The 25,639-nt window shown below is 42.8% G+C and overlaps 2 protein-coding genes across 5 annotated transcripts in view; both read left to right on the top strand.

Annotated features, from left to right (window-relative positions):
* ptges3b (prostaglandin E synthase 3b (cytosolic)) overlaps nt 1-4,602 on the top strand; it is an 8,190-nt gene extending 3,588 nt beyond the window's left edge. The window contains exons 6-8 of the mRNA XM_050066276.1: nt 1,623-1,679; nt 1,867-1,894; nt 3,553-4,602. Of these exons, the coding sequence (XP_049922233.1) occupies nt 1,623-1,679; nt 1,867-1,894; nt 3,553-3,572 (105 nt within the window). The 3' untranslated portion in view covers nt 3,573-4,602. The remainder of the gene's footprint in view (nt 1-1,622; nt 1,680-1,866; nt 1,895-3,552) is intronic.
* Nucleotides 4,603-6,284: 1,682 nt separating this feature from the next.
* On the top strand, nt 6,285-25,580 carry baz2a (bromodomain adjacent to zinc finger domain, 2A). Of its 4 annotated transcripts, none has more exons than XM_050066274.1 (30): nt 6,285-6,384; nt 7,726-7,849; nt 7,967-8,854; nt 10,166-12,232; nt 12,397-12,672; nt 12,755-13,129; nt 13,260-13,323; nt 14,795-14,903; nt 15,056-15,157; nt 15,299-15,521; nt 15,666-15,727; nt 15,819-15,884; nt 15,987-16,370; nt 16,459-16,713; nt 17,379-17,593; nt 17,697-17,771; nt 17,884-18,058; nt 18,143-18,205; nt 18,291-18,435; nt 18,547-19,232; nt 19,338-19,668; nt 19,848-20,003; nt 20,122-20,282; nt 20,512-20,577; nt 20,715-20,998; nt 21,083-21,218; nt 21,357-21,503; nt 21,731-21,963; nt 22,089-22,232; nt 23,698-25,580. In XM_050066274.1, exons 2-30 carry the CDS (start codon nt 7,726-7,728, stop codon nt 23,855-23,857), a joined length of 8,172 nt encoding a protein of 2,723 aa, XP_049922231.1. In that variant the 5' UTR covers nt 6,285-6,384; the 3' UTR covers nt 23,858-25,580. The 4 variants fall into 4 exon arrangements, with proteins under 4 accessions (XP_049922231.1, XP_049922229.1, XP_049922232.1 ...); XM_050066272.1 differs by having other exon boundaries at nt 6,323-6,491; XM_050066275.1 differs by lacking the exon at nt 6,285-6,384 and adding an exon at nt 6,563-6,781.
* The last annotated feature ends 59 nt before the right edge of the window (nt 25,581-25,639 follow it).

Raw genomic sequence — 25,639 nt, 5'->3', positions numbered from 1 at the left:
TATATATATATATTTATATATGTATATATGTGTGTGTGTATATATATATATATATATAATGTGTATATATATATATATATGTATGTATGTATGTATATATATATATATATGTGTGTATATATATCATACATCTAAACACAGTGGGCCATATCAGAGTCATGTCCATTTATGGTATATATGTGTGTGTATATATATGTGTATATATATATTACACACACACACATGTCTGTATATGTATGTATATGTGTGTGTATATATATTTCAGAGATTTTAGTCAACATGATGCCAGAACAAACAGCGGGGTTTTCCCAACAATTATAAGACTTGGGGGCAGTGATTCTTCTTTTTTCCTCTCCACACCCGCCTTCTTGCTAGTCTGAAGAAAAAAGCAACTACACTTGAAAGACAGTATAGAATAGTTTACCAGTAGCCTGCAGCTGCGCTTTTTGAGTGAAAGAGGCACAGCCCTGATAGTCATTAGCTTGTCAACCCCTGGCAACGAACCAAAAAGCCTGTCGTGTGTAGTTTTTACCCTCCAACAGCTTCATCCTCCACTCCATTAATCCACCAACATACTGCCACACCGTCCATCCCCAGGAGCCAACTGCCGCACACTGGCTGGAATATGGTTAACTGCGGCGTTGTAGGAACATTGTATCTCTACAATGTTTGTCAGTTGTCGCCCATTTTCAGAATTCTTGCATATTATTCCTATGGTCTAAACAGTCCAAGAATATATGTAAACATGAACAACTCTCTCCAAAATCCAAAAACTAGAGTGCTAAAACTCAAATTTGTGATGTCATGAGATATTAAGTCTGGAACTGCTCTTTAGACTATAAATTGGGAAAGATGTTACAGATGACACTGAGGGGGAATGTTCTGAGTATATGAGTATATTTTCTGATTTATAACTGAGAACACTACAATAGAATAAAGCTCATTTAGGTAGAAAAAGGAAAACATACATTCTGTTAGTCTAAAAACATTGAACTTTCCTAGGTCGTGGAAATAAGGTATTGGAATTCTTAATTTAAGTGGTGTTCCTTTAAGTGCTGTAGGAAAATTAAACTCTACAGTAGGGCTGCAACGATTAGTCGACTAATCGATGACTAATCGACTATTAAAATAATCGGTGACTATTTTAGTAGTCGACTAATCGGTTTGAGTCATTTTTCATAGAAAAGTACTATAAAAGAACCCCAGAATAATCTTATTGCAGCCTCTTACGTTCAAATATTGCCAGCTTTACACACTCTCCCGTGACAGTGAACTAAAACCCTTTGGCGTGAGTATGAAACAGGACATTAGATGACATCATTTTGGGGTTTGGAAGAGACAGACCGACATTCAACAACATTTTAACACATTTTTCGATAAAATGATTAGTCGACTGATCAAAGAAATAATCGACAGATTAGTCGACAATGAAAATAATCGTTAGTTGCAGCACTACTCTACAGTTGTGTGATTGAATCATTTCTGGTACCACTTTGAAAAATTAGACTGATGTATAAACCAAACTTAAACTGAGGGGGGATTTAACAAATGTTATATTGTTCTCCACTCATTTAACAATGAGTACTTTAATAGTTAATGATTGTGGTTTGATATATTTACAGATGATGAACAACATGGGGGGTGAGGATGACCTGCATGATCTAGACGGTGCAGATGATGTAAGAATATTTTTCTTTGACTTCATTTCTAAGCGTTATAAAAGTTTGTTTGCAGAAATAAAAACTGATCATTGAGCAGATTTTAATGAGTGTCTGTAGGATGAAGGCTGTTGTCTCATTGTAGAGAACTAATAAATCAGGATTAATATGTAACATTATTTAACCTTATATCCTTTTGTCTTTGTAGGATGATTCTGCAGATAGCGATGATGAGAGTAAGTATCCATGAGCCTTTGTAACAACATTATATCTGTTTATGAGGGATTTTTGGATAATACCTTTGTTGTGATTTGAGGTTTCATCACGGTCCCGTGGGTCCCTAAAAAGTTTTGAAAGGCAGTGGAATTATTAATCTAAAAATAAGGCCTTAATTGGTATTAAAATGTCTTAAATCAATCTTTTAATCATCTTAAAAATTCTAAGACATGGGAAGTAGGATATTATGAATGTTTTTCTTCTTAAGTTGCATTGTAGAATCTCAAAAAATTGGTAATATCTATTTTTTTTAATAATTTACTAAAAATCTGTCTGGAGCCACAATACATATTTGTGCCTTTTATAGTGATGGCAACGCAGCCTATTTAATCTAAATTAGCCTTTAAACATTCCTAATAGGTCTAAATGGCCATTCATTAATATGTCTCACAACAAAGAAGCTGCTCTGCAGTGGGCTGTTGATTATTTGGTACTTGGACAATGCAGTGTTAGTAGTGAAAGCAAACAAATCTGTCCACTGACTATGAAATTCTCTGTTTTCCTCTGAGACATTTTCTTTTTTGGATTAGAAATCAATAGCTAGCATCACTCAGAAGACTCAAGCTCAGCCATCGCTGTTAAGATTTGGCAAATTTAGGAAAAAGCGCCAGGCTGTAGACGTCTAATGCACATAGCTGACAAGATGTTAGAACTTTTTTTTTTTTTAACAGAGTGTACAGGTTACACATTTATACAGTTGAAAAATTTAATTATCACTTATAAAAAATAAAATGTTTAAATATAACTGTTTGTTCATTTCCATATAATTTTTTGTCAAAGTCACAGGGAGCCATTAGAGAGGGACTCAAGAGATGCATGTGGCTCCTGAGCTGCAGGTTGCCCACGCTTAGGATGGAGGAGCCAACAACACTCATACATTACATCCCTTCAAATGATAAATTAATAACAGGCTTCTTTTTTTTTTTTTTTAAGGCAACCTACATGGATACGTTTATACTAATGAGATACACAAGTAATAAAAAAATATAATTCTCAGCATTAAAAGTAGATCATCTAACTTGATCAAAAATGTTTTATGTTACATATAAGAAGTTTGGGCCAAATATGGCCCTAACCCGAAGTATCACATGTTGGTTTCCTTCAATGTTGGTTATTGTCAAATTTATTTCTGAGTGGCATTAAAATTAGAACTGTAAGGTTCCCCTGTGTAAATCCTCATTTGGACTAACAGCTTTTTCTGTCCTTGGAGTTAACACGTGGAATTCTTTACCTACAGAACTTAAACTGGATCCTGATTTCGATCACTTTAAGCTCAAACTGAAACAGTTTTTGAAGAGGAATCAGTTATGTAGCCATTACTAATTTGGTGCTTCCTATTCTATGGTGCTAATTTTGTATTGCAGTTTTTGTCTTGTATTGTTCTGTGTGAACTTATTCCTGTTTGTACCTTGCACTGTCACTTGTGTTCTTGTTGCTGAGTCTTTTGTATTTTAAGGCCCAGCTAGGGACAGGCATTGCAAATTAGCTTAGGCTATAAATGCTGGTGTGGGGCATTTATGTATTCTACGTACTTGTCCCCATACAAGTAAACATTAAATAAATAAATGCCTTAATCTGTATGAACCATGTTAATGTTATTTCTCCTTTTGTCTTTCAGAATTGCCAGACTTGGAATAGAAGACTGTAAGACTCTGGACAGAAAATGGAAGAACAGAGGGCAAGAGGAATCATAACAAATGTATATCTTGAAATTGAAGGCAGTGACAAACAACTGTACATATGAGTCAGTAGCCATATTTAAATCCATAGCCTCAGCTCCAAAACTCTTGACCGATCAGTACACTGAAGGTTGATATGCATGGTATTGTACAGAGCAGCTATCTCCACTTCCATTTGCTGTACTGCACCTTTTGGGTATCTTGTTTTACTGTTAAATATTACAAGTAAGCACACATTATTTGTTGGAAAAGCTGTATAGTTGTCCTCAACTGAGCAATATGTGTTAACAGATTTACAATTTGTTTTCAAATAAAATGTGGTTTAAACGGATTAGGCCCACCCATTCCCAATGTCGTGGTTTTAAGTAAGTCGACCAGTGTAGTTAATCTCTTGATTTTAAAGACACTAGCTATGTACATCATGAGAATTAGATAAATTTACTGATTGGGTTCCTCTAAAGCCTTCCATGTGCCGTGAATTAGATATCCAGAAGCCAGTCTTATGTTTCTGTGGCTTAACCTTCCAGCTTACATGTTTCCCTTTACTCCTTGTTTAATGTTCGTAAAATTGGAATATTCTGAAATCATTGCAGCATCTTCCCAGTTTATCACCCTCTTTGGCAATCTGAATGGGTTCCACATATTTAGTATCTTAACAGCTCCTCTCTCCATACCCAACTAACACACACACACACTCATGTTAGACTGCAGAAGCAAGGTGAAATGTTTCACAGCTGATGGCGAGGCTCGAAGCTTGGTGGGACCTCAGCGTCATGTGGTTTGTTGCTATTCTCCAGGTTCTTTCCGTTTGTTCATCAAGAATGATCCTCCCTTCTCAGTGAGCGCGTGTCAGAACGAAATGGCGACATGTAATGACCAAATTATATTTGCACTGTCAATAAAATGTAAGGGGAGACAAATGATGTTGAATTACAGTGGAAATTCTTTTTTTATTGTCTACATCTTTCTAATAAACTGTTTAAGAATCATTTAAATGCTTTGTTCTTAAATGATATTTGACTTCTTTTTTTTTTTATTAATTTTCCTTTAATACAAAGTGTGTTTTTTTTTTTGTAATTGTTAATTTTGGACAGAATACATAATTACTTGGCATATTGTGGAAGCAACTGAGCAACTTTTTTGGTGACCTTTAGAGAGAATCATCATATTGTGGAGGGATTGTTTGATATTACATATTAATAATGAAATTGATTTAAAGATTCAATACAGCCCATATTTATGTTGTCCAAAACCAAAAGTAAGTTTTGAAACATAGTTAGCCTTTTGTATTTATAGTATTTATTAATATTTATAATACAGTATTTACTAGAGTATGATTTTTATGTTACTGTAACTCGTTTTGGTGCTAGGACCCAGAAACCTGCAGGCTCCTTGGCCCAGAATATTAGCATACTTCCTCTACAGGCCTGATTTCCTCACTGTCATTTCCGAGAAGGCGACTGTAATTTGCACTACTAGTTTCCTGTTCTCACTATGAAGTACATTAAAATAAAAGCGTAATTTGACGGGCATTTTCTACCTGGAAGAGGAAAACTGATGATTGGATCATAATTACATACTTTAAACTTTAAACTTTTTATTAAAACCAGCTTCTTTAATGATACTCTTACTTGGTCAAACAACTAATTTAAAAAAAATAATTTTGACAAATTTCATTAAAAAAAGGTACACCACATACACACTTGAACTTAGTTGAGTAGCCATAAACAATTAACCACTTTAGCAAGTGTGTAACAGTGGTGGAAGTACTCAAGTACTTAAATACAGTTCTGAGGTTTTGTAGACTACATTACTCGAGTATTTATATTCAATGCTGCATTGATTGCAGATTGTACTCTTAGCTCTATTATTTATTTGTATATTAATTTGACTGTTGTTACCTACTTATATTAATATATAATAAGCATAATGCACAGTGTTGGGGAGTAACTAGTTACATATAAATAGTTATATGTAATTAAATTACAAAAAAATGAGAAAAAAAAATCCAGTTGCTAATTAAAAGGTTGGTGATTACAAAGGGGTTACATCTTAATATATTTTCTATGGTAAAAAAATAAAATAAAATAAAAGTAAATAAAATTTGAAATTTATTTGTAGAATGTAACATTCATTATTTTACTTTGCATTTTTTCGCTGTGCAGGAATGTCTTTTTTTGGCATGGCCTATTTCTGGACATTTTTCATCTTAATAAGTGACTTTACTTTGATAAAGAAATGAAAATAGCTACAGTAACATTACATTTTCAACAGGGTAACTAGTAATCTGTATCCTATTACATGTCAAAAGTAACCGACCGACCACTGAAAATACGATGCGTTATTATAAACTAACACTGTAGATACACACACATATATAAACAAGTACCACAATAAGTTATATTAATTCATCAGTATTAATAATGCAATATTGTATGAATAAAAACTGACAGAGGCATTTTTATTTTGGTATTTTAAAAACATTTTCTATACTTTTACTACCGTTATTTGGGGTAACTAATTATTATTAAAAATATTATTATTATTATTATTAATAATAATAATAATAATATATATTTTATTTTAAAAAGTACGTGTTTCTTGTTATTATTGTTGTTGTTGTGTATTTTCTTGTGAAGTCTCGTGAAGTAATGTGACCGGAAGTGTGTGTGCTTGTTGTTGGGACGTTTACACTCCTACTGTTCGCTCTGTTCTGTGATCATGGCTGCACTGGACCACACCAGCCATGTTTGCTAATTTAAAACCCAAAGGTTAGGGAATAGTTGTTTATTATTTACCGCTGTGCCATCTTCACCCGCATAACCGCTTACACGAAGGTTTAGAGGCATCTGCGCCTCCGAAATCCAAGGACTGAAAGGTTGGATAGCTTTGACTGAATTACGAGAGAAACTTTTGATGGTGGCAGTGTGGGAGGATGATGCTCTGCAAAAAAATTGTCTGTGTGCGTGCAGCGTAAACAATGTAACTTCATCTGGCTGCTAGCTAACGTTAGCCCGTGAACAAAAGGGAGCACGCCTCCCATCTGTTAACAAGCGAGTCTGACTGAGTTAACGTGAGTCGTTATCAAGACACCGGCTGATATTTATTCCCATCCGCGGGGCTCTCTATCGCTGATGGGCATCATGGATCCACAGCAGCGTGGCTGCGGTACCTTCTACCTGGCTGTTAGCTAACATCGCAGCTTCTGTACCGTACTTAACGTAGATGATGCTATCAGTTAGCTACCTAGCTAGCGTGTGTTAGCTAGGTTCTATTGTGATGATTTAGCTAAATAACCTTGGAGCAGGAGCGGGGGGTATTTTTACCCGATGTTTCACGGTAAAGTAAACATTTATGTCCAACCTATTAATGAGTTTAACGTATATTTAACGTTTACAGTACGAGTTGTTAGCCCGGCTAGCAGCGCTTTAAAGTGAATTGTTCATTTGAGAACGCAGCTAACGCGACTTAGCTAACGCGGCGCCTGCTTTTGCGACGGCCTTGTTGAATTAGGAAATCAAGTATCCATTGAGGGCTACTTTGGTGTTACAATGGTGTGGAAGTGTTGAACAGCGAGTGGTGTGGGAAGAGTGCCTCGGGCCTCGGAGTGACTGTAAAATATCGCCGCTAATCTCCATTGTTACTTGGCCGAGGCCGCCGGGTGTTGGGTACAGTCTGTGTGGCCGTGGCTGCCTGGGCCGTGAACGTATCATGGTAGATCGAGGAGGATGTGCTCACATTAGCAGCGCCTCATCAGCGGCAGTGATGAGCTTCTATCGTAATATTCCGTTTGTCCATTACGGCTCGCTGAGGCCTGGCATCTGCTGTTGCTGGCTGCGACATTTTGACGGTTGTTGTTGTTGGAGCGAAATGGTGCTGTCACAAGATGCAGTTGCCAAAATCATTTGGGAAAGAAATGTCGTACATATTACGTAGCGTCTTCAAAGCTGCACGGGGATGAATTAAAGAATAAAATTGTGATTCATATGGCGATGCGTGGCGTGCACTTAAGCCGCGTTAAGCAGTCTTCTTCTACACATTTTACTGAATGAACATTGGGTAGTAGATTGTAAATCTGTGTGTTTATTCTTTCTGCTCTCTTTGGTTTCCAGATGGAGTCAAATAATCATTTCAACTATGGCACCCACTCCTCAGCAAACTCAGGACTGAAACTCTCCTCAGGGGATTCTCTTTATACTAACGGGTCCTCCATGAGTTTTCCTCAGCAGGGGAAGAGTGAGTATTTTCAGCCATTGCACTGAGCTTTATTTTGAAAATTTGTATGACTTTAAAGAGCAACACTTCACTTTCTCTTTCATTTTCTAACTCGACTGATGTTCTTGTGTGTAACAGATATGAATGGCGAAATGAATGTGAATGGCGTCACTACTGTACTCGGGTCCGGTGTGCCTGGCTCCCACCCACCAACAGCTCCTTACCCACACATGAGCAACCACCACCAGAGCAGCATGGGCTACGACTACTTGTGGGGAGGACACCCTCAGTATAGTCCAGCCATGGGCACCTCTCCTGGGCACGGGATGCACCAGAAGCAGCCTACACCTGGGATGGTGCAGCCTCAGTCACAGCACCACTTCCAGGGTCACGGACAGTACCAGCTGAACGGGGGCATTGAAAGCTCCCACCAGCCCCCTGTGTCAGGCCCACCGAACATGCCTCTTACTGGGAGTCAGTACTGGAACAGGAGTAACCCTGGCCCACAGCAGATTAGTTATAATTCCCACAGTATGTATGGGACCTACCAGAGTCAGGCACATCCTGGAATTACACCGTCACAGCATCACCAGCAGCAGTCCTTACAACCGGCCCCACATCAACCGTCACAGCAGCACCTCCACTCCCATCGTCACCCACACCACCACCACCAGCAGCACCAGCAACCACAGCATTATGGCCTCATGCCTAATGGGATGCCCTACTACCAGCATCAACCCCAGCACCCGCCCCTGCCGTCTCCCCAGCAGCAGCCGTCACAGCAGTCTCAGCCCCAGGGTCAGGCTCAGATGATGCCCCCAGCTGCCCAGAATTTTACTCCTCCACGTGGCAGCCCACAGCACCACAGTTTAGGCAGAGGGGGCACTGGCAGCCCTCTCCCTGTGGGGATGTCCTCAACACCAATGATGTCACCGTCAACAGTGCAGGATAGTGGATCACCCAAGAGCCACAGCAGGGAGCGAAGCCCTCATGCAAGCAATGTGGGATTGTCTACCGTCATGCAAGGTGACCACTTTACACTTTTTCCTTACAGTTATATAGTAGTCTATGTTTCTTTAGTTCCCATAAAAAGTAATTACTTTCACATTTGTGCCTGGAATTTTGGTGCTACTGTGTATTTGTGGTATCTGTCAAACTTTAATTTCCCCATTAATTAAAATGTCTCCTTTGCTTTGCATTTCCTGCTTTAATGTCACCAGTTGAGTGATACTTGTACAGTCATATGGTCTTCTTCCTCTTTGGCAATGCTTGGCCTAGCTATCCCAGCTGCTGATCATATTAAAACATGACACTCCCTGCTTGCGTTAGTTTCCTATGACATACATCTGTATATAACAGTACTATTTTCCATTACTGGTTAACCATTTTAGTCATTTTTCAAGCAGAAATGCCAATAATTTCTGGCTCCTGCTTCCTGCATGTGAAGATTTGTTTGTTTTTTCATTCAATTTTAGTATCATTTCCATCATATAGTGGCCATTTTAACATACCCAAGTTCCACTTAGTTTGCAAGGTATCTCAGTTTTGACTCATGTTCCTGTTCCCTTTGTGAAGAACTAAGATACTCACATGAGGGAGGAAAAACTTGAACCAGGTTTATTTGAGGATAGAGAAACAAAACAAACAAAATATGCAGGCAGAGTCCTTCCAAAATCACTTCTTGTCTAGTACACTACAGACTTGATACACGTCATTACACACTAAAACATTGCATAACACGGTCAAAAACCTTTTACAATCCAAACCTATGTGGACGTTGTAACAATCTTTTTGTCGTGTGCACTAAAATATACAAAAACTGTTGTGTAAACTTAAATAACATCAGAAGCTTTATAATATGCTACATCAATACAGATTGTCACCAAATCTTAACATGTGCTTCAGTGGCTCCTACACATTATGTTATAATATCATCTATTTATCTTACTTAATACAAAACTGAACATTTTAGGGTTTTGTACTTTTGGTCAGACGAAAACAGACGCTTAAATGGGCCACTTTTGGCTCTGGGAAACTGTGAAGGCCACTTTTAGTTGAGAACATATTCAGCAAATGAATCAGAATGAAAGATACTGTTAAGATGCAGCTCTGCTAGTTATTTCTTGCACATGAATGTCTGGTGTTGGGCCGGTCTTACTGCCGGTGCACAGCTGTGGGATAGTGCCGAGATTCAGCCAGCAGGTGCCACTGTTTGATTAAGAAAAACAGTGACCAAATGCTTCAATGCATAATACACTCACTGCAAATTCAGCTTATAAAAACAGTAAACAGCCTTATTTTTTATTGATTTTTTTTTGTGTTTTCTCTTTCTTTCAGGGCACACGAGAGAGTCTGTAAAGGAGGTAGACACAAGCTATAATGGCATGGAAAGGGCACCTGTTGCTCACAGGCTACCCAAAAGTGCAGCTCATGTGGGACCTGATTACCGTCAGCATTCTGAACAGCCAGCACCTCAGCGTCCAGAAATGGCTTCCCCTGTTAGAGAGACAGCCGTTAATACACCTCCCCAGTCTGTGTCATCTCAGCTCTCTGAGTCCAGCAAGGCCTCAACACCTCCTCGGGTCTCTGTGGCTCCTGCTGTCTCTGAGTCTCCCACATCCGCCCCTGGGCCACCTATAGTATCATCCCCTGACGTAGAATCTGCTCCACCACAAGTCTCAACGCCCCCCAATGTGTCCTCTGCTCATTCTCCAGCTGCTCCTCCAAGACTTTCCTCACCTCCTCTAATGAAGCAAGGCCTCAGGCCTCCCACTTCTGCTGTGACTGAGACGTCCCCTGCTGTATCCAAGCATCTGTCAGTGGGGTCCTCTTCCTCCCCCCTGCCTGCATCACCTCAGAAGTTGTCTACACCTCTTGCTTCAGCTGATACTGTGTCTAGACCTGCAGCATATTCTTCAGTCCCTCCAGTCTCTTCTTCATTGCAGTCTGTAGCTCATCAGACCAACTCTTCATTGCCTCCTTTAACTGTTACAACTGCACCCATCTCATCCCTTCAGCAGATGGTTCAAGGGTCCAAGCCACCTCTGATGAAGTCTTGCTTTCCTGATACTTCTGGAGCTCAGCATGAAAAGCCTGGACCCCCAAAATTAATGTTTTCCGCTTCGTCAGTGGGTGCAAAATCCTCATCTGCTGGTGTGGCTCCACCTCTAATATCCTCAACCTTAACACCACCTGGCTCTTGTATATCAACATCTGCTTCTCTCATGTCTGTGTCCAAAACTCCCTCAGTTGTCAGTAAACTTTGCGACCCCACACCCCAGCGTCAGACATACACTCCTCCGCCTGCTGACCGTGGTCTTTCCACTGCTTCTGCATCATCATCACCACCAGGGGCGGTGAACTTACCCTCCCTAGCAGCCCGTGAAAGTCTTACAGTTCGACCTCTGTCTACCCTACCTCTTCTAACCACTCAAGCCTCCAGGACTGCACCCTTGTCCACCCCTCCTGCCTTGGTGTCTGTGCCCTCTGCAAAGGGTACGTCCTCTGGAGTGGTCCAACATTTTGACTCTGGGCAGCATCCTCCGGACACCACTCCTCCTCATGCGCTGAAGCCTTTGTCTCCCAAGCCAGAGCACCATGGTCATAGTGAGGATAGGAAAGCCTTGGCCAATAAAAGAAATGGGGAACCACAGGAACACCTCCCTCAGCTTGATTCGGGCACAATAAGGACATCGCAGAGGGTGGACGCTACTGATACTAATAAGTCTGACATTTGCTCGCTCAAACCCCTCACTGATCTTCCTGAGAAACCTTTGCAGACCACAGTCGCTCCTGATCAAAAGCCCAAGAATAAACAGACAGCTTCTGAAAAGCACCACATGCAAAGCTGTGAAGCTAAGGACACTATGGTGGAGCAGTCTCCACTTGGAAAGTCTTCACATCTTCACAGCACAAGGGAAGAACATCTGACTGATGAAGAAAGTTTCGCTAACTCTTCACATACAGCTTCTCGCTTTGATGGCAATTCAACATTCGACACCCCCTCTAGAATCGACGCCAGCTCTGTCTTTGAAAAGACCTCTCTTCTAGATGGTGACAGCTCAAGCGTAGACGACTCCACTCACTTTGACAGCAGCTTTCACCTGAGAAAGGACACTTCTCAGTTTGACAGCACTTCCCATGCAGATGAGGAACCATCGACTGCGTTTGAGACCACTAGAGATAGCAACTATTCTGTGGAGGACTCCAGAGATGACACGCTGGACTCCACCAGGGAAGGAGAAACATCTGAGGCAGAAGAGACCAAGGACAGCTGTCATATCACAGAAGAATCCATGCCGGAGTCTTCTCTGAACAACACTTCTCAGATGGAGGAGCCATCTGTCGACTCAAGTGATGTGTCCAACTCACGCTTCTTTGTGCCATCTCAGCCAGGTCCTCAAGGTACATTCTTGAAGTTCATGATCATGGATAGACATTGCTTTCATTGTCACCAAATAGAGATAGATGTATTTCCAAAACAGATTACTCGTCTTTCTGTGTTGTATGTCATTCTTTATTTCTGAATTATTCCTACACAAATTCATTTTCTTGTTGTTTCATCTCAGAACCTGAAGCAGAGTGGGAGCCCAGAGGACACGACACACCAGACTCAGCTGGACGCATTAGCATTAAGACCACTGTTAATGAAGCAATGACCCCCCCAAGTTTCAAGATGAGAGATGAGAACTTCATCGCTTTCAGTACCCCAGCAGAGAGCCCTGCTGTACACCCACTCCAACCAGTAACTGATCCACCTGTGCCAGCTGCTGGTAGACCTCTGAAAACCCCAGGGAAACCACGCAAACCTCGAACTCCAAAGGCAATATGGATTAAAACCCCAGGTATTTAAACATTCTGAATTCAACAAAATGTAAATGTTAAATTATTGGGTTTAATTCAAAACATTTCTGTTTGTCTTTTAAGCTCCTGACGAGGCCCAGCGGAAGCCTCGGGTTCGAACCCCTAAAGTGGAGAAGCCTAAGACTGAAGAAGAAGGAGGCAATAAAGAGGAGGTAACCAGGGGCAGGAAGAGGAAGAAGCCTCTTAAGGTGGATGCTAAAGAAGCGTCAGATGCATGTGGAGAGGCTGGGCCTCCCGCAGAGGAGGTTGATCCCATCACCGCCACAATTGAAGCTGTTCTGGCTTCAGCTATTAAGGCAGCAGTGGAAAAACCCAAGAAGGCAAGAAGGTCCAGGAAACAAGACCAAGACGGAAATGTGGCAAAAACACCTAAACAAGATGGCGAAACAGCTGCTGCTGATGATGCTGAAGAAAATGATGATGACAGCTCCATGGCAGGTAATGAAGAGGTTTAGTAATTTTTTTGTGAGGGGCTGTTCCACATAATGTAATGGTGTTTTGTTGAGACATGATATCACAATCTAACAGTCTAATGCTAAATGTGGTTGTGTGCATTTTTCTTGAACAGGTGAATCCGGCAGACAGAGGAGGGTTGCAACTGAAGAGCAGGTTCAATTCCCAATGCGCCATGGGTAATGTTCCCTCGTGGAGTTTTGTTCATCCTACCATTATTCCATCATTTTACACTTCAAATAAAAATCACTGTTGACTAAGGGGACGTACACATGCCGCGTTTTTTGCGTGGCAAATAATTTTTTTCAATGTAGACTCACAGCAGACACACTCAAATGCCAGAGCGATGCTGTCAATGCGTGCACGCGTTCCCGAAAACTCCTATTTTTCAGTGAGCAACAGCTGCGCCCTGACATAAACAAAGTTCAACTTTTGGAGCACAACAGCATGCACCACATGTCATGTGATGAGGAACAACCAATCACAGCCGACAGACATCTTTCCCTTCTTCCATTAATATCACTCTGTGGTAAATATGGAGAAGAAGATGATCATGTTAGTGCAGGGCTGTCAGAGCTTTATATATGTCTCAAAGACAATGGGCCTACACACAGTGCCTGGAAGAAGATCAGCTCTGCACTCAGGATTTCAGGTGAATAGGCTATGATATGGTACTTATTGAAGTTGCTTAGCAACCTTAGATGCAACCTGCCACGCGCTTGTGAAAGCTGGCACAGAAAACGCATGAGTAGGTCCCAGCGCCTGACCTCAAGTTTTCCAGGCAGTTAAAGACGCGGCATGTGTACGGCCCCTAAAGATGTAAAAATATTTTTGTAAAGCAAAGTGTGTGCAAACTGAGGTGTTCGAGGACTGTCATAAAATTTCAGCATCTACACTGTTGATTTTTTTTTTCTTCAAGCCTGATTTAATATAAAAAAATTATTTTTTCCAAATATTTTTGTTGATCCAAAGAGGAAATTTAAGTAAATCATATTATTTCAACGCTCATTTCAATTCACATAAGAGAGTTCTGAAACAATAAGTTCACAAAAATAAAAGATGATGTAGAAGACAGGGTTGTATTTTGAGATTAGAATAGTATCGAATATTAAGCCTAACTCAGATAAGTGAGCCTGGAAACAGTGATTCCCTTTCTTGATCCTTCCCCTTAGTCTTCCTTATCTACCTAAACCTCTTCTGTTCCCCTGTCCCCTACCCCTCTCTCGCTTATGAACTCATGATTATGGTGAAACAGTGTAAAAGTATAGGGTACAATTGGAGAATTCTTGGTGCAAGGTGTGATATAAGGAGTTGCCAAATCATATTCTAGTGTGGAGAGTCTGCCATGTTGTCCTACAGTAGCCTAGAACAGACAAACCTAACACTGGCTCTATGGAGGGCCATTTGCATTGTTTACATTACCTGAAAGTTACAGTAGGTTCTACTACATGCTTGGAAAAGGAGAGGTGAGAGGATGGGTATTCATTTGATTGCAATGTGCAACCTCACCACTAGATGCCACCAAAGAGAAGTTGGGCTTCGCTCTTTAACACATCTTGTTTGAGGTCTCTGAGCTGTGTGTTTTTTATTTCGCTTTGAGAAGTTTGTTCGCTATGGTCCTGTTTTAATAATGAACTCTCTTCACTGTAGTTGGAGGAGGGAGATTCGTGTGAGGAAAATGGAGAACCGCATGAAGGGCGAAACCTGGTACTACACACCTTGTGGAAGGCGGATGAAGCAGTTCCCAGAAATAGTCAAGGTAACTTTTATCTGGCTATCCAACAACATTATAAATGTCTTAATTTATTAAAATCATAGTTTCTTAAGGCAAATCAAAAACAGATGATGTATTGATAACATCAACACTGATTATTTTCCTACTCTCTTGCCTGTTCCAATTGCTCCTTCCAGTACTTGAAGAGACACACGGACAGTGTGGTCAGCAGAGAACACTTCAGCTTCAGCCCACGCATGCCTGTTGGAGATTTTTATGAAGAAAGAGAAACCTCTGAGGTCTGTATATTGACCTTCTTACTGAGTACTCTTCAGTACAAAGAGCAAGAAGGGGAAACAAGATCAAAACTGATGCACAGTTAAACAGAAATGTGTAGAAGACATTTTTGAAGACTCATCATTCTCTACAATATGTCACAGGGTAAGCAGTGGGTCCTCTTGGCCAATGAGGAGGTTCCTTCAATGATCATGGCCATCACTGGCCGGCGAGGTCGACCTCCAAACCCTGATAAAGAGAAACCTCGCAGGGTTCGCGGCGTGAGGGGTGGGCAAGGCCGCCGCCCTGGTAGACCTCCCAAACCCAAGATGATTGACCTCCTTAGCAAAGTGGACGCCAAGCTGTTGAAGCGACTTGAAGCAAAGGGTGAGTGGATGTAGACCGGAGGAGGCATGAGTGTACAGGGATTTGTTTATAGCTAGTAGTTTAGTCTTAAAGCCAGATGACTCTCTCAGCACATAACGTGAAGAAGTTTGTCCTGTAGCTAACTGTTTGTATTCCCATTTTTAGAAGCTCTCACGGAGGAGGAAAAGGAGAAACTTGCAAAAATCAAAAAGAAAATGAAGAGAAAGGTACGTAGCTGAGTGAATGTGGTTTGTAATATTGAGCTGTTGATCTTGTCGACATTTCATCCTGATTTTGTTGCTGCTGTTTATTATTTAGGCAAGAATGAAGAGAAGGGAGAATGCCAAGCTCAAGAAGATTAGAGACGAAAAGAAGAAAGCCAAGGTACAGACAAACTCTCAACACAACATGATCTATCAGCATTTTCCTCCGCAGCGCCACCTCTTCCTCACCTCCACCTGTTCTTTCTTTCCTCTGTGGGTTCAGCTTGAACAAGAGGCCAAGGCCCAGGCTGAACAGGCTGACCCGACAGCCCCTCACGCCACACAGCCAACATCAGGGTCCGCTGCAGAGCCCAAAAAGCCTGGCCGCAGGAGGGCAGTCAAGGTCGAGGCTCCTCCGCCTGTACAGCAGACCGACGAGGAGCGGATTGCGCAGGGTAAGAGGGTGCTGGGTGCTCGGAGTAAAGCCAAGGCTCTGGCTAAAGCCCAGGCCGAGGCGGAGGCGGCAGCTCGGGCTGCTCTGGCAGCTAAAAGGACAGCAGAGAGGAGAGCGCAGGCCCAGAGACGTCTGGAGGAGCGGAAGAGGCAGCAGTTGATCGCAGAGGAGCTGAAGAAGCCGACAGAGGACATGTGTCTCACTGACCACAAAGTGAGTTTTGTAATTCCTTAAGTCTACTTCATTAGCACTGTGATTGCAGAGGATTTTAATCGTGACCTTTAAACTTTGTCTCCATCAGCTGCTGCCAGAGCTGTCCCGCATCCCTGGTTTGGTTCTCTCTGGCAAAGCGTTTGCACACTGCCTGGCTGTGGTCGAGTTCCTGCATGGCTATGGAAAGATCATCGGTCTCAATATACCCAAGGACATCCCCAGCCTTGCTACCCTGCAGGAGGGCCTCTTGGGCCTGGGCGACAGCCAAGGAGAGGTCCAGGATCTACTGATAAAGCTGATGGAGGCTGCACTCCATGATCCAGGCCTGCCATCATTCTATCAGGTGTGTGACACAGTGAGAGCATTTTTCTCCATGAATACAGTTCCTGATAAAGAATCATAAAAGCTGTTTGTCACCAGTGTGATGCAAACATGCGTGTGTGGTGTAGATATATGGACACACACCACATGACATCTGAAAAAACAGGTCTGGTGTGAATTATCAGCATTCCCATGTTCCATTTTCTTCAAAAAATAAATAAATAAATAAATAAATAGGTAACGTGAATGTGGTCCAATGCATTCCCTCCTAAATAGCGTCCATGTCCACTCCACACAACAAAAATCTCACCTGGCAAAGAATGTCTAAGGGAGTTAATAAAACTACACAGTACATAAACTAATCAGAAACCAAATTTGATGCCAACACTAGCTGTTGTGGCTAGCCTCGTTCTGTGACCATCAAGTGTCCCATCCGCTGGGTGATCTCAAACATATACTGTCCTTCATTTGGTTGTTTATCAATCTACCCCCCCACTCAATAGATTACCATTAATTTCTGGCTGGTAAGTGAAGCAAATCTAGAGTCATATGCTTATTTTGTAAGTATTTGGCTGGTGGCTGGTGCTGATATCCAACCCTGGTTAGTGACCTTTTTTTTTTTTTAATAAAAAGATGGAACAACATTAACATTGCAATCTACGTTTTCCTCTCCACCCCAACCTTCAGTCAGTAAAGATCCTCGGGGACAAGCTGGTGGAGTTGGAGCTGAACCGCAGCACGGTCTCTGAAGTCCTCCGCATCTTCTTGGAATGCCATGGTTACGAGGCAGAAGTGTGCAACACGCTGAGGACCAAAACATTTCACGCCCTGCCTCCTGACACCAAGGCAGCCATCTTGGGTTTCGTCGTGGACGAACTTAACAGCAGCAACGTTGTCACAAGGTCAGAACAAGGACGTATTATTTAATCTGTGGGATGCTCTTGATCCTAAAAGTTTGTTACTTCATTTCCGTTACTTTATTAACGTATGCATTTTATATTTCAGTGACATTGACAACACATTAGAAAACATGGCAACTTACAGGAAGAACAAGTGGATCATTGAGGGGAAGTTGCGCAAGTAAGATTTTCTCTCTTTAAATACAGAAAAATCCACGTCAATCAGATCTTTTGTGTCAGTGTAGCACAGAGCCGCACGACATGTTGACCATGACTATTTTACTCCCATGCAGACTGAAGGTGGCACTAGCGCGTCGTACAGGACGCTCAGAGGAAGAGCTGTGTTTTGAGGAGAGGAGGCGCAGTGCCAGAGTGGCCGAGGAAGAGAACCTCAGTCTGGAGGAAAGTGGCCTCATCCCGGAGAGAGGCAACCGCCGTGCACGCAAAGAAGAGCCTAAACTCAGTGATGTACGTACTGTATCTGCTGTTGTGTGTTTTCAGGATCAGAAAGAGATCATTCCTTTATTTTAATTTTGATCTTTTGTGTTACAGAGTGAAAGTCCTACCAATGCCAGCATTCCAGAGCTTGAAAGGCAGATAGATAAGCTAACTAAGGTAAGCTTGATGCTACACAGACACAGTTCTTTATACATTTATGTTGCTTTATATCAAATATTCCTCTCTTTTCGGATCTCCACAGCGCCAAGCGTTTTTCCGTAAAAAGCTGCTACAGTCGTCTCATTCCATGCGGGCCGTATTGCTCGGCCAGGACCGTTACCAGCGCAGATACTTGGCTCTACCTCACCTCGGAGGAGTTCTGGTCGAAGGGCCAGAGGAGCTGCTGAGTGAGTCTGAAAATAAGTCTTGAAGAAATGTTATCACTTGCATTTGTAGACTTTACAAAGCCCTGGCTCGTCCATCTTCATCTAAATTTTCCTCATGTTTCTATCATGCAGCTTCCGGAGAAGTCCTTGTAGCTGAGGTTCCTGTCACCTTTCTCAAAAAGGAGCCCAAAGTCGAGGAGACCCCCATGCCCACCACTCCTCCTCCCCCTTCTACTGTCCCGTCCTCTCCTTCCTCTGCTACCCCTGCCCAGCCACAGCCACAGCCACAGCCACAGCCACAGCCACAGCCACAGCCCCAGCCACAGCCCCAGCCCGAGACTTTGCCTCTAGAGGAGGACCCCCTCCCCGGCACTGCGTCCCTCATGAGCAGGCCGAGAGGACGAGGACGCCCCCGAAAAATCAAACCAGAAGTGGAGCTTCACCTCCGCACCGCAAAGATTCGCCGCCGGCGTCGAAGTAGTGCCAGGTCAGCAGGTGAAGAAGGGCCGGGATCGCCGAACGGTGGCATGCACGACCTCACACAGGCCGCTTTCCAGAGCTGGCTCAGCCAATCACAGGAAGCGGTGACCAACGGCACATGCTCAGCAGCGGGGGATGCTCCAGAGGGTAATCGACCAGAGGAGAGTGTGAAGGAGATGGCAGAGAAACAAGGACAGTGGTTCAACCTGCTCCCCAAACAGCCGTGTGACGATAACTCTCTGACCGAGCCCCAGACGCCCACCTCACCCAGCTCGCCCCCTAAACTCCTCCCTCAGATCCCGAGCGCCCTGCCTGCACTCGCTGCTCCACTCATGCAGGTTTGCCACCACAATCACAACTATAAATAGATCAAATCATGCTGTAATAATGCAGTTTGTGTGGTGGTTAAATAAATAAATAAATAATCTCTCCCCTCCTCTCAGCCTGACCCGCTCTTGCCTGGCCTGACTCCAGCTGACCCAGCGACCCCAGCACCACCACAGGACATTCCCTCCATGCCACCTGCTCCTGCCGGTGCCCTAGTACCACCTCTCCCACAGCTTCTTCCAGCTCCTATGCCTCTTGCCGCACCTGCTCTCACCACTCCCCCCAGGCCGGGTCGCAGGCGGAGAAGAGGTAGCAGAGGGAGCAGTCCCGCCCGCAGGGGGTCAAGAGGAGCTGCAGCCAAGCGCCGTGGCCGCCCTCCCAACTCTGTGTTCCAGGAGCTTGAGCAGCAGTACTTCACACAACTGGTGGTCAAGCCCATACCAGCATGTAAGTAGTGTCCGGTTTGTTTGACTGCTGTCACATTTAACAATTCCTGCAGTATAATACAGTTGATATAAATGTTTAGGACTAGGATGAACAGGAAACATTAATCATTCTTCATGAACAACACAAGTAGCATCTGTGTCTTATTTATTTGTGATGAGTAATACATGTTTCTTTTGCAGCGATGGTGCGTGGCTGGTGGTGGATCAAGGATCCAGAGGAGCTGTACAGCACCTTACAGGCCCTCCATCCAAGGGGCGTCAGGGAGAAGGTGCTCCATAAGCATTTAGCCAAACACATGGAGAGTTTAGCCGAGATGTGCACCAAACCAATCGACGGTGAGTCTTGTTGGTAAATGGATCATCTTAGTTGTGTAGTGGAATTTATCACTCAGCTTATGTGTATGTTTCCCCTGTCGCCCCATGTTCTCCTCACACTTGTGTTCTTGTTGGTTAGACCCTATCTTTGAGTCGAAGGTGGAGGTGAAGGATGTGCTAATGGAGGCTCTGCAGCAGCCCTGGCAAGTACAGGAAAAAGCAATGGAGACTGACATCAGTTCCCTACAGTGGGTGGAGGACCTGGAGCAGCGGGTCATTGCAGCTGACCTGCTTCTCAAGGTGAGATGTCACCTCACACTACCTCACTCTGACAACTTTATAAGAGAATAACGCTGTATTTTTTGCAGTTGTATTCTATTTTATTATTTTATCGCTTTTATCTCATGACTGTCCCAAAAATGTATTTTTTATCACCCCTTCTTTTTTCCCCCATTTCCATTTAAAACACTATTTGAACATCTAGGAAGCAGTAACAACTCATTATATCTGCTTTTTGTGTTTCCTCCAGGCGCCTCCTCAGAGTGCAGTGAATGAGACTGAGTCTAACACAGAGACACCTATGGCAGAATTTCAGGTAACCATTAAAACTCTTGATAAAATGTTTCGTCACAATACTTCAGTCTTTAGTTATAAATACACATGACTCCTGTTTCATTATCTCCCTCGCTGATACTTTAACCATCCCTCTCTCAACTCTGCCTCCTCTTACAGCCCTACACGATCCCAGATCCAGACTCCACACGTGAAGACCTCCAGTACTACGAACATGACGCCGACCCACGTGATGACTGGATTGTGCGAACCAAGAAGGAGTGGTCTGGCCTTCCACGTATCGCCACGCACCCGCTGGACTTGGCTGTGTTGCGGCTGGCCAACCTTGAGCGAAACATTGAGAGGCGCTACCTGAAGGAGCCGCTGTGGAACCCGGCTGAAGTGATGCGCCTCGCTCCTCTCACCCCGACCCCAGGAGAAGAGCATCCTATGGATGTCATCAGGTGAGAAGAACAGGCTTTCTTTAAAATGCAGAGGATGAATTTGTTTTATATTTTATGCTTATTAGACATTTTCTTGCGTTCCAGTTTGGAAAGTGAGATTACATCTCGACTACGAACATGGCGACAGGCTTTGGATCGCTGCCGCAGTGCTCCCCAGGTCTGTCTGTGTTTACTTCAGCTGGAGAAGGCCATCGCTTGGGAGAGATCGGTGACTAAAGTGGTAAGTAACTTCAGATTGTTGTTGGGCTCTGACGGGCTCACTTTTTGGGAGCATGCTGCACAAAGTCACACAAAAAACGACACCAAATTCAAATTTGTTGTCATTTTAACCATGAGGGTTTCCTCTCTGTGATCGCAGACTTGCCAGGTTTGCAGGAAGGGAGACAATGATGATTGCCTGTTGCTATGTGATAGCTGTGATCGAGGCTGCCACATGTACTGTCTGAGGCCCAAAATCACCCAGGTGCCAGAGGGAGACTGGTTTTGTCCTGCCTGCATCGTCCAGGTCAGAACCCGTCCTGTGATTCTTGACTAAGAAACAACTTCAGAAAACGTACAGAAAGAAATTAGGGCTGTTTTGAATCTAAGAGCATCAGAAACGGGTTTATTGCCAAGTAGGGTTCCACATACACTCAGTGTTTTGGTGTCTGTCCTAGAAAAGTCAAGAATCACAAACTTAAAAATACAGTAATTTACAGCTCAACCTGCCTTCTTATACGCTCTGTCTCTCAGGAGGAGGGCGAGTCACCGCGCGCGTGCAAAAAGAGGACCAGGGTGAAGAAGAGAAGATATGAAGACGACAGTTCTGAAGATGAGAAGCCAGCACGACGTAGTACTGGCGGCATGGCGACGCGGTACAAGGAGTCGGTGACACCCCCCTCATCTTCCCGCTACTCTGGAGAAGGAAGTGGCGCTAAACGTCGTCGCATGACAACCCGCAACCAGCCTGACCTCACCTTCTGCGAGTGAGTCCTGCCTCCATCACATGCACAGTGTTGTTATAAATGTTCCACTACAGGATTTTAACTCATTTTTAAGTCTGCAGAGTGACGTTCGTTTTGAGTGATGATTAATTGTTTTTTCCTGCCAGGATCATTCTAATGGAGATGGAGGCTCACGCAGACGCCTGGCCATTCCTTGAACCTGTCAACCCCAGACTGGTGCCGGGCTACCGCCGCATCATCAAAAACCCCATGGACTTCCTCACCATGAGAGAAAGACTGCTACAGGGAGGGTAAGGCCGGATCAGACTATACTCAATAAAACAATTATTACTGGGCAAACAGGAAACAGTGGGCCTAACACTAAGCTTGCACAAAACAAATAGTCCACAGAATAGAGGGTGATATTGACTATAGACCCTTTTACTGCTGGTAAACAGTATGACGGTTTTTGGTGGGTGGGGCTTAGCTGAAGGCAAAACAATTCTCCACGGACATTATCTAGATGCTAGCTGGCAGCCCTAAAAGGGTCTGTATAACTGCAGAATAAANATTACTGGGCAAACAGGAAACAGTGGGCCTAACACTAAGCTTGCACAAAACAAATAGTCCACAGAAAACAATTCTCCACGGACATTATCTAGATGCTAGCTGGCAGCCCTAAAAGGGTCTGTATAACTGCAGAATAAAAAGGAAACATTAATTCTAAAATAATGATAATAAATAGGACAAAGTTAAGTACACAATTACAGACAATCTCAACACAACTTACTAGAACAAATCAATGCAAGTGAAGAAGAATGATAGAAAATGCTTTCATAACCAGACCCACAAAATACCTCTAGGATCTTCAAAATCTTTTTAAAGTCAATTATATTAGAAGGCTATCATTAAAATCATGTGATGTTGTGTATTTTTCCACTATTGTATTTTAATAAAGCATTTAAGCTAAATATATAAAAAGGCTATGGGTAGCCAGAATAACCTAAAGCTTTTTTCCTCTAAATTTTATTTCAGCATTCGGTTCTGGGTTAAACAAAGAACATGCAGGTCGGATTACAAGTGTGGGATAATAGATATATAAAAATAAAATGAAAGTAATCATGATTTAATTTAAAGTCTGCTGACATTGTGTAACAGCTCTGGCATATGAGAGTCAAGGTTAACTGTGAAGATGTGATGCTCTATATGATAAGAACAGGCAAAAAATGTTCTTTTGAATTGTATTTCCTGAATTACCTTTGTTTCAAAATATATTACCTCAGTTTCACTTGAATGAAATGGCCCAAAATGACCACTCCTGATCACAACCAAATTATTTAAATCGCGCAGAGTTATTATAGTGGTTTTGAATCAGGATCTTGTGTTGATGGGTTGGGTCGGTTATGTTATTTATTCATCTTATCTACAGGTAGTGGGGCAGGTGTTATAATGTATGTCACAGTTCTGGTTCTGGTTCTGGTTCAGGAGCAGGTCTTGAAAATCAGACCTGTGCAGGACTTGGATCTAAAGTATGTTAATTGAGTCAGTTGTTAGTCTGACCTTTATCTACAATCCACTTATTTGATTGACTAAGTTAAGGAGAATTTGCCTCAACTCCCCTATGCCGGACTGTTCTGTATTTAGTTATCTTGTAAAAGAAATACACATGCCCCACCAAAGAGAATTTTCGGTCATTTAGTCCTCTCCAGTAGTATTTATTCTGTCTCTTGTGCGTTCTGACATTATTTTTTCCTTCCTGTCGTTTCCTTGTCTCAGGTACTGCAGCTGTGAGGAGTTTGCGGCAGACGCTCAGCTCGTCTTCAACAACTGTGAGCTGTTCAACGAGGACACGTCGGAGGTGGGAATGGCTGGACACGCCATGAGGCATTTCTTTGAGAGCCGCTGGGCGGAGTTCTACTCAAACAAGGACAAATAGGATCCTACGCCGTTCCCCCTGGTAGTGGGGCTGTAAACTGTTGGTGCTGTCACCGTCCCAGTCACACTCTTTCCATTACTGCTAAGACTGTCTGGAGCTTCCTCCAGCTCTGCGTACTCTCTCATGTATAGGTATATATGTATAGATTTTGGCTATTTGTCTGTTATTGTTTCCTCTACCGGCCGACTCTTTTCCAGGCCCACAGCTGAACTGGCTTGAACTCGTACCCATTCCCCTCACAGAGTGAGAACACATCTCTCTTCACTTTTCCTTCCTCCCTTTATGTCTCCTCGTCTTCACCTCAGCACCTCATCTCCTGTTGGCGTTCTCCTGTCACGTCCTCTCACGAGCCCCATGTCGTAGCGAGGCCTTCGGTCAAGCCCTGCTTGTGGGGCGATGACACGGTCTCAGGCCCTGAGTATTTTGGCTCTCGGACTCGTACTGAAGGTCAGGGACTGATCACACTATCACAGCCTAACTGCTGCATACTGGACCTGCTTAGTGCCGCTCGACGACTAAATGGATCAAAACTCTTCACTGAGCTTGGGCCATTTCTTACCTGTTCAATGGAAATGTAATGTAACGTGGTCTTATGCCTAGAAGTAATTTTTTTGCTCAATATATTTTTATTATATATTCTATATATAAATATATATAAAGATTACAATAGCTGGGATTATTTAATAGCAATAGCTTGTAGTGAATGTGTACAGATTACCTTATAGAGATGTCTAGACGATTTCCGAAAAGGCCAGTTAAACTCAAAGGAATCTGTTCTTGGACTGTCACGAGTAGACGTTGTATAACCTCCACTTAAAGTCTTGCACGCCACACACACACACACACTTCTCACTCACTGACACACACACTAACATGCACACAGTTTCACACACATACCCACCTCCTGCTGCTGTGTGAAAGACACTGGGTTCTGAAACTGGGGGATTTTTTAGCGTTGGTCAGTCAGTCTGGGCTTAGACTCTTATAGTTCACTGTCCCTCTTGTTACGAGTAAATTATCAGCTAGTTTCACCTGATCTGTGTACGACTGAAAGGATGCTACTGCAACACATGGCTGCAATGTTTCTCTTTTACACTATGAAATTGCTCTAAGACAACATGGTGTTTGCAGCAACTGATCCATGTTGAAAACGTACTGTTTGTCTGTAGCTCGTCTGACCAGATGAAAACATCGAAAGGTGGTTATGTGCGAGGCGAACATCCTCCTCCCATTTTAAAGACTAGAACTGCAAAGGAGCTCTGATAGTGAGGTACTGGGCGCGTTCCCGCCCGGTTTTCTGTCTTACATTCCTTTTTATTTTTGCTGAACAAGGGCCAATGTACGATATTGCGCGGCATGGTCGGTGTACTATGAAGGCGACAGGATGACTCCACAGTCTTGGTTTTATTTAAACGTGTTTCTTACACTGAACTCAAATCCGTTGATAGGAAAATAAACTTTGATGTTCCTTGTTACACTTAAAGGGACAAGACGTTTTTTCAAAAAAGAAAAAAAAAGACATGAAAACCAAATGTGGTGTTAAGTGAATTTTTAATAATGTACAGTTTTGGTGACTTTAAATTTGTTCCTTTATATTTTTAGGACCAATTCATCATTTTTAAGAGGAGGTATTACAAGACTCTGTTGTATTAAGGTGATGTAACACGTGTGCATCTGTAGAATGTACTGTGAGTTGAATAAAAACCACATCTAGTAGAGAGTATTTTTTTCCTCTGGTCTTATATCTGAATATTTTGTGTTCAACCATGTACTAATTAAGGA

Source organism: Epinephelus moara, chromosome 16 (assembly GCF_006386435.1).
Source record: "Epinephelus moara isolate mb chromosome 16, YSFRI_EMoa_1.0, whole genome shotgun sequence".
In the NCBI taxonomy this organism is placed as follows: Eukaryota; Metazoa; Chordata; class Actinopteri; order Perciformes; family Serranidae; genus Epinephelus; species Epinephelus moara.
Note: the sequence above shows the minus strand (reverse complement) of the source record. Positions and strands in the feature narration are given on the sequence as shown.

Excerpts from the sequence above, each read along its gene's own strand:
- baz2a (XM_050066274.1), top strand. The coding sequence starts at position 7,726 with ATGGAGTCAAATAATCATTTCAACTATGGCACCCACTCCTCAGCAAAC. Across the intron at positions 15,522-15,665 it reads GAAGCGACTTGAAGCAAAGG|AAGCTCTCACGGAGGAGGAA; the intron begins GTGAGTGGATGT and ends TCCCATTTTTAG. Across the intron at positions 20,283-20,511 it reads CAGCTGACCTGCTTCTCAAG|GCGCCTCCTCAGAGTGCAGT; the intron begins GTGAGATGTCAC and ends TGTTTCCTCCAG.